Source organism: Saccostrea cucullata, unplaced genomic scaffold (genome assembly GCF_032062105.1).
Source record: "Saccostrea cucullata isolate Sc308-1 unplaced genomic scaffold, CSIRO_AGI_Scuc_v1 ctg125, whole genome shotgun sequence".
NCBI lineage: Eukaryota > Metazoa > Mollusca > Bivalvia > Ostreida > Ostreidae > Saccostrea > Saccostrea cuccullata.
In genome coordinates, this window is record NW_026936290.1 from 131,748 (window position 1) to 140,659 (window position 8,912).

At 33.1% G+C, this 8,912-nt stretch overlaps 1 protein-coding gene across 2 annotated transcripts; it reads left to right on the plus strand.

Moving 5' to 3' along the window:
• The first annotated feature begins 1,540 nt into the window (after positions 1-1,540).
• On the plus strand, positions 1,541-8,455 carry LOC134245292 (uncharacterized). Of its 2 annotated transcripts, XM_062727599.1 has the most exons (11): positions 1,541-1,684; positions 3,815-3,982; positions 4,263-4,485; positions 4,698-4,812; positions 4,955-5,146; positions 5,400-5,547; positions 5,724-5,872; positions 6,068-6,332; positions 6,883-7,078; positions 7,221-7,584; positions 7,692-7,776. In XM_062727599.1, the coding sequence occupies exons 1-10, from the start codon at positions 1,630-1,632 to the stop codon at positions 7,558-7,560; spliced, it is 1,851 nt and encodes a 616-aa protein (XP_062583583.1). In that variant the 5' UTR covers positions 1,541-1,629; the 3' UTR covers positions 7,561-7,584; positions 7,692-7,776. The 2 variants fall into 2 exon arrangements, with proteins under 2 accessions (XP_062583583.1, XP_062583584.1); XM_062727600.1 differs by lacking the exon at positions 7,221-7,584 and having other exon boundaries at positions 7,692-8,455.
• Positions 8,456-8,912: the final 457 nt, after the last annotated feature.

The window sequence follows — 8,912 nt, forward strand, 5'->3', positions numbered from 1 at the left end:
TTATATGTGGACGGATGTCATGAGTAGTCCTGATAAAAATATAATTTTATAATTTATTGAATTTACACGGGATGGAAACATTGTAAGCTGATTGGCATTTGACAGGGTGCTGAGGAAGCTTACAATATTTAAGAATTGCTTATTTTGATAAAATGTCAAGGACTTTGAACTGAAGTCCAAGAATGGAAAGTACATACGGAGAAAATAAATACCCCTGTAAATCTTGAGATAAAAGTATATGTGAATCACCTCCGATCCTTTAAAAATTATCATCTCAAGTTTTACTTACATCTAGTAAATCATCGCAGTATTATCTGGTGCTAAATAACTCCTGGCAAAACACTAAATCAAAATAGAAGATAAAAATTTAATTTAGTAAAACATAATCATTATTGCTTAACAAATAATAAATCATAGGATTTTTTAAGAAAAAAAAAAGAAAAAAAAGAATGAAGATGGTCAATCGCATGTGGTCTCACCAGGACCCTTATTCTTTGTTGACTGATTTCAAGTTGTTTATCAAATAACAGGATATCTTTCAAGGGGCTTAAAAATGTCCACTCCTTGTGCTGTATACAACAAGGGTTACACAAATAGATATTTTATACATGCATCTACATTAATACACATTTTGTAAAAGGTCTACATATACATATTTAGAACAATTTATATATATTCTGAAACATCTACATTATGGTACATTTTATAAATATCTACATAAATTCACATCTTATACAACATATTTTGTATATTTTGGAAAATATTAAGAAATATGAAAATTAAACAATTTTGAAGGCTATTTAGAACTTCATTAAGAATAAAACTTCGGATAAACGTATAAATACTTGTGGATAGATACTTCTGTAGGTAAAAAGGAACGATTTTAAAAATCAACACCTGTTTCAAAATTATTAGTACAATTTTTTGTGCCTTTATAATCAGCAGTTTATAAATGTTTTTCAAATAATTTTAATTGCATGAGAAAAAAAATGTAAAGATAAAATTATAATGATTAAATTATTTTCTGGTGAGGGTACTTTTCTAACATTAAAATCTAGTTTAGAAATATAAATTATACTTTTGAAAATGCTAAAGCGTGTTAGTTAGAAATAATTAGATTTATTATAGAGTTTCTAATTGATGCTAATTGTGAACTGTCGGGTTTATTGTCGGGTTTAATACTTGTTTTCTCTTTAGTGGACATGGCTTTTTTTTAACGTTTCTTCTCTTTTATAAGATTATTCTAAGGAATTTGATCATTGTTCCCGATTTAAGGTGAAGTCGAAATCCGATCAATCGGAATCACACAAAAGAGCGTCCATGAGTGAAGCACGAACGCGCAAACCTCCCGCCGTTATCCCCTCATAATTAAAATCACATTCAGGGACGTGCAAAATTAATCACGTGCTTTTAATCTCAAAGGAACCGTTCTTATGCTAAATGTTGGAACATCCATTTCCAGAATTTTCACGTTTGATCAGAAATAGGTCCCGCCCCTTGTCCACGAGTGATGGCATGTGTTTACCGGTGTGTGTCGGTGATCCGGTATATAACACAGTGGGGTACAGGGGGTAGTCAGTTCGTACTGTGGACCCGTCATCCTAAGGCTGTTACAGAAGAGAGAATTCAATGTTCGGCATTGCCCTCCAGTTTGTTCTGTACTTGTTTCTGCTGGATTTGGGAGGTTGGTTTATTTTTACTTTCACTGTACATGTGTATATATTATATTATGTCATTCTAATCTCAATTTATCATACACGTGGTCATATCACTTAACACTTATGTCGAATGCTGGTTCAGATAAAGTTATTTTTATATCTTTAAATTTTATTTAACGTTGTTTATATGAGATTAGAAAGAATATCTAAAAATTTAGCTAATAAAAATACTTTATTCAACTGAACTTTTAGTGACTTGTTTTGATAATTTCGTTCTAGCATACTTTTATCATATAACATTTTCCATCATATATCAAAACCAACTAAATTAAGTAAAAAGCTGAATTTTGAATTGAATGTGAAAAAAATCTTCATATATAATTTGATTCAATAATTATATTTTTGAACTCATTTTTAACTACATATCTTTAAAAACAGTAAATACAAGCATATACCGGTATATGCCGTCTACCAGTTTGTAACAATTTTATTTTACACTATATTCCAAATATGAGAGTATTTAGTATCTTGTTAAACTATTTCCATTCAGTAAAAGGTTAAATTCAGCAGAACATTTTAGGATTCCTATCTGCATTAAATCAAAATATCCTGCTGCAATGTGAAGAATTTAAGTTTTTTCGAAGTTGGAATTATATAAGTACTGAAACCTTAGATTTATTCTTGCTATAACTACGAGTAAGCTTCAAATTTTAAAAGGATAATAAAATCAGGTAATTGCTTTGTCTTAAAATTGATTGTTTTAAGCAGATTTTTTTTTTAATAAATTTTATAATGTTTTAATTTAATTATTTTGTCGAAACGATACATTCATGTGAACTTAAAATAAAGACACACCAGAATTTATCCTGTCTGTTTCATATGAAGAGATTTTAATGACTGTAGATGGCAAGGATCTACTAATAAACTACCTTGTTTGACTGTCATCATGACTTCAGCTTTTTCATCGTAAACTTTCCCTATATGTGTAGGAATAATTCACTATCACCTGCTTACTAGTATGATGTTTATATCTTTTATAACTTTTATATAACTTACAAATCATTTATAAAAAAAACATAACTTGAAATAAGCTTCATTCCTTATAATTTAATTTCAATGTAGACAATGATACAATTTTTCCATCGGAAAAAGGCTTCAAATATAGCATATTTTAATAGTTAACGGCAAGCGGAGTAATACGTTTTTGACGTAACTCATTGTGACGTAGGCAAGTTATGGTATACAAAATGGATAAAACTGTTTAACCAATCAAATGACGTGTTACAACTAATATTAAATAATTTTAAAACAAAACATGCTACTAACTTATAAGTTGATGTAACAAGGATTTTAACAATCTTGATCAAAGTCGGCATTTCGTACATTTTATGGCCAATATAATTATGATCTTGTTAGCAAATATGACCAAACATTTGGTCTTTGGTCATATTTTGGCTGACGTTGTTTCATACCATCTGAAAATCCTTTAATTCCATAGTGAATTGACTTCAAAATGTTTCGCCCACCTTATCAGTAAAGAGAGATCACAGCGACCGTGACTGATCAACAAGGGAACATTTGCTCCTCTCAGGCTCCCCATCACACTATTTCCAAGGGCCTATGTTTTATGCACTTTTTACGTGTTTGTATTGCTTATTAGATTATTTAAAGTCTATCTCTATTTGTTATTTGCGCTTTTACATAACATTTGGATACAGTACTATTGAAAGCCTCCTCCGTCGAGCGCTCACACCCTTCGTAAGCCCATAGTATCAATTAGATGGCCGAATATTTCGTAAAATAAAAAAAAAAAAACATTTTGATATAAAAAAGTTTTAAGATCAGTCAAAATATGATCGACCCAGTGGTTAGTTTTACTTGCTTAAAAGGTCATTATAATAATCAAAGACTTTTCATGAGATCGTTGAAATCTTTGTAACATCAAGTTATCCATCAGTAGTCTGTCCCATTTTAAACATTGATCACAAAGTCTACACTCGTAATATCATTCTGAGTATGGAACAAGATAAGGAGAGGCCTTATTTTGATGTATAAAGTTGCCAAAATTTGTAGATTTTCAAAATTCGACTGCTAAAATTACAATATAATTCAAAATAATAACATGATTGAAGCTAACACACAAAAATATTATTCAGGGATATATGCAAAGCAGGTGCAATTTGGCGACACTTCAAACTGTCCGTCAGTGTGGCTGCCCGTCAACGGACAACGCCAGGACAACGTACTGTATAAGACCAAACCTATGTTTGTATTGGACGACAGAAGTGTCAAAGAGGGTTATCTTCCCGGAAAGTCATACTCACGTAAGTTCTGATCTGTTGCAACTCTTTGTAACTGAAACAAATAAAAAGAATTAGGAAATTAAGAAAATATGATTGTACTGTGAGATTTAGGGCGAAACTATTTTGCGAATGGTGTTTTGCATCATTTTGGACTCATTGTTCGCACACTAAATGTCTCAGTTATAGTAGCTTAGATAGATTTGGTTGAATCGGACACCTTGGCTTAAATTTGAAAACAAGCATTGTGTACCGAGACAACCACAAAATAAAACTTGTCAGCCAGCCCTGTCCATTTCTACAGTTCACGTGAATGCCCAGGACAGCGATAGGAAGTTCTCGGACGTTTTGGTCTGGGCAGAAGGAAGTGGGCTACAAGGTTGTAGCACAGGCAGTTTTGATACAAACCCAACCTACTACCATCAACCGGAAAACTGCTCTCATTTGGTTAGCCGGAACTCCAAGTTACCAGGGCACACGTTCCTTTTCACCTGGACAGCACCACTGTGTGGTTGCATTACCATTAGGTGAAGTTTCAATCTAAAAAAATAAAGTGATTCCTTGAAATGCTTAGAGTGGTTGATATTGCATTGATAGGTGTATATACATGTACTGTATATGAATTTGCATCTATTCATACGCTTTTTATTGTTTTGCAATGCAATGTCTGAATTTTAGGACAATAAATCAGAATAAATAGTTCAAGTGATTGAAACCAGCCGTATTCTTTTACCTCTAGGGCACGAGTGTCCATAGCTGATACTGGTTCGTTTGTTCTGGATGACAAATCTACAAAGGATGGGTATCTGACGTCACAAATTTGTCCCAAGGATGTCCATCCAATGTTGTCAACTGTAAGCATCTGTGTATTTCAAAAGAGAGATATAGATTATAATGAATTAAATTCAAAACAGTTCATTTCAGATAGACAGGTCCTAATATAATCCCTTTGGGGTTATAATTTAATACTGACAAATCCATCCTGTTTTCTTGTAGCTCTCTCTAAGGGAGAAGGAAGACCTTTTGTGTCGAGTAGTCAGTGACATCACTGGGTCTGACATAGCAACCAGGAAAGATGTTCTGAAAAGGCGTAAAATGGAATACAACGCCATGTCCCAACTCCAGAAAGAGGCTTGGGAAATTGCCCTTGGCCAAAGAGTTTACAACACGAAGAAGTGCTGTGGTCTGGTGTGTACCGAAAATCAAAAACAATGACAAACTGAAATATTAAAGTTTAAATGATAAAATAGCAAAGAAAGACCAATCCTAGAGTAATAAAATCCAGTGATGTACATGATATTTTTCTAAAAGCTTAAAAGCTATTAATATTCATTAATGACTGTTTCGTTATAAGACAGGGATGAACCATAAAAAGGTAAAATGCCAAACAAATTCTTTGAAAGCAATGATTGTTTATGAGGTTTTGATCTCTTTCTTGCAGACTGGAAGTGAGAGAAGCGAGTGTCTGGGAGATGACCGGCGACATCGCGTGGACAGGTTCTGTGCCTACGGAGAATCCGTCATTCCATTCACCATTAAGAGGCGTGCCTTTATGGACAAACGACGGGAAGAATGCTGCTGGAAACTAGGTAATGCCATGTGCTTTCATGAAAGACTGTGTACATTTATTAACAAAATCAATTTACATTTCTTAAGATCAAAAATTGGTCTAGTAGATTTTTAGCCCCATTTCGTTATAATACATGTAGATATTTAACTACTCATGAAATAAGGGAAACTTACGTTTTAATCATTTAATACACAGGTGAACGTCGCTACCATTGTTTTGCGTATGTGCCTACTCAGCAAGCCAACAATCCCAACAGTCTCTGGAATGTGAAACACGTCCAAGAAATGGACGAGTCGGATCCAATAAACGACCTGGAGGACTATGCACCAGAAGTCCTGAAAGAGGTATGTAAATCAGACTAAGAGAAAAATAAATACTTAAAATAATTTATTCATGAAGATAAAATTCACGATTGGGGCGTGTCTCTTTAGAATCATTGATGATAACCAATCTAATTAGATTGTGATGATAACTTGAAAAAAAAATTTGCCATGTATCTGATGAAACATGTCGTTACGTTTAATTGCTTTCATTTGCAGCTATCAAAACTACCTGCCTTCATGAACGCATATGCTGATAGTGCAACCTTAGAAGTAAATCTCAGTACAGAGGAACAACATCAAAAAGACCTGAAGGTTTCCAAGGAGACCAAACCTGTATCCTCTAAAGAAACAACCAACCTGTTAACAACAACTGCAACAACTAAGGCACGTGTTGTCCAGACAACTACTGAGTCGCCAACGACTGTCTTCGTGACAACTACAGACATGGAAGAAAGCAAGAAAACAACAGACACAAGTAAAGGTAAAGTGACCTTATTTTACGCATTTTGTATCATCACGACTTAGTAGAAAATTTGCCATGATTTAGAAGTTAGTAGCATTAGTTTTATTAACATTTCTTAACGTTCTGTCCTACGTTCTACCCTTCAAAATACTTTATCATTTATTCTGCATCTGATTAAAACTGTTGGGAGTCCCTTCATCACTTCTGGGTTTTGAACTGCCAACTATTTTCACATTATATAATCTATCATGAAAGCAAAGATCTTAATTTGATGACATACTTTTAGTATTCTGTACAATCACATATTTTCATGTGTGTTAATTTTCGATGTTTTCGAGGTTTAAACAGACACAAAAAATGGAGTCCACCATAAAATATATTACGCCAAATTATTACGACTCAACAATTCTTAACCCTTCAAAGCAAATCCTCAGATCACACATTATTATTTTTTCTCAAACCCCACAAAATACATGTACATGTATGTGATTTTACAGTTATACATGTATTATTCGAAAGAGTTGATTTATGAGATTTAAACTTAATTGACATAGCTTACCTTTTGTAGATTTGCAAAGGAAGATGAGAAAACTAAAGCTTCGTCTTGATTGCTGTGAGTCTGGACGTCAAACAGCGGAGGATGTGGAGGAGGATCCTTGGGGGAAATGTACCACTGCCTCCTATAAATACACCAGAAAAATGAGGGGCGGAAGGCGCATGTGCCGAACCTACTTCCTGAAATGCTGCATCGAGGAATCCCAAAGGTGAGGGACCTCATTAGACCACTGAAGATTGTTTGTTTCTAATTAATAGTTGTGGCGTATGTGTTTCTTTTTTAATTTAATGTCACTTTTTGTGTTGTCCTGTCCATGTGTTCCTATATTTCTTCTTTTTATCAAATTTCAGTGGATCCTTTGGAATAATGCTTCTTGAGATGAAGAATTTAAAACGAACTCTAGATATTTTAAACTTGAAAATGCGTCAGAATTCTAAATCAGCTAAACTGAGATCGAAACAAAAAGTAAAATATTTGATTCAGAAGGCACAAACATCGATAAAAGTAATGCTGAAGATTTTAACAAATAATGCCAAAGACAACAATATGAACAATATGCCAGAATCAAAGTTATGGAATTTTGATATTTCAAATGAAGTTCCTGAAATGTTAAACCAAGTGAAAATGCGTTCTCCCAATGATTTTGAATCTTTCAACCAAATTGTTTTGCGTCTTCATCAAAAACACTAACCAAGACAATGACAGCTGTATGTGGTATGTGTATATAATCATATACATACATGTATGACTGTGATTTTGTAAAACATATAACTTTATACTCACCCTGATGTTGTTACCAAATCTAAGTTTGATATTTTTAGTGAGGAAGAAAATTCCGGCCATCAAGATGACGACGATGAAGACGATGATATTGACGATGAGGATACTTCAATGGTGAATTCTGAAGAAAGTGGCGATTACAGCGACGCCGGTGATGGCAGCAACGAGGATAACGATGATTCTGATTTTAAGACAACTAAATCTGTGAGTCGAATAAATCGGCGAAAATTAAATCGAAGAAAGAATAGCCTCAGGGGAAGACGACGAGGGCGAAAACGAAGCTCCATAAAACGCAAGAGAGGCTGAAAACCACGTGACCATAAATTCTCACTGCCTTTGTTTAGAACATTGTACCTGTAGTCATTTCATAGAATAGGTAGTTCTACCTCTAAAGGAATAGTCTTGTCCATGTATGAACATTTAAAGGAATAGCTTTGTCTGACCTTTGTAGTTGTACGTACTTCTAAAGGGATAGATGTGTCTGATTTTGTAGTTTGTGTGTGAAATGTGTTGTAGGTCTAACCTTGCAGTTGTGAACTGTATTTTATTTCTGGTCGCCTCTTAGCATCTTGTTTCGTGCCATTTATGCGAAGACAGTGCTGTTTATGTTCAGTTAATGAGATTTTTTTTTACCTGAAAGACGCTTTTTTAAAAATATTTTTTGTTGTACTTTTCATAGGTGCTAGAGGATGTGGCATATACGTTTTGTGTTATTCTCTGTGAGAATTTGATGAGCATGATAATTGTTTTACAATATTATTTGTAGTTTTTTAATGCATTTTCAAATAAATCATTTTACAATGAATATATGCCTTAAATTATTTCTATCGAGTTTTAAATTGAATTCAAAATTTAAAAAATGATGGATAACTTTGACATACATATAAAATATAAACTAAAGAGAAATCAACAAAATCTAAGATCCTCAATCTGTTTTTTAAATAAAATTATTCATACTTTCGTGTTTCGTAGTCAAATGACTTTGTTGTACATTTGGATATTCTCTTCGAAGAAAGTTCTTGTTTGACCAGCTTGAGTTTAATTTGCTTGAAAATTTGCAATTTTATATAATATGTTAAAACATGTTTGAAGTATAATATATGATTTTTTTGGGCAAAAGTTTCATTTGTTTGAAGTATTTCAAAGTATATTCTTAATTCATCATGGTCATGGGGCAAGGTCTCATCTACTTCCTTACGTATATATTTAAAAAGTAATTTTAAATAAGTAGCTTTTGATATTAATGATACACTTTTTAAACT

Excerpts from the sequence above, each read along its gene's own strand:
- LOC134245292 (XM_062727599.1), top strand. The coding sequence starts at position 1,630 with ATGTTCGGCATTGCCCTCCAGTTTGTTCTGTACTTGTTTCTGCTGGAT. Across the intron at positions 5,873-6,067 it reads CACCAGAAGTCCTGAAAGAG|CTATCAAAACTACCTGCCTT; the intron begins GTATGTAAATCA and ends TTTCATTTGCAG. Across the intron at positions 7,079-7,220 it reads TGCATCGAGGAATCCCAAAG|TGGATCCTTTGGAATAATGC; the intron begins GTGAGGGACCTC and ends ATCAAATTTCAG.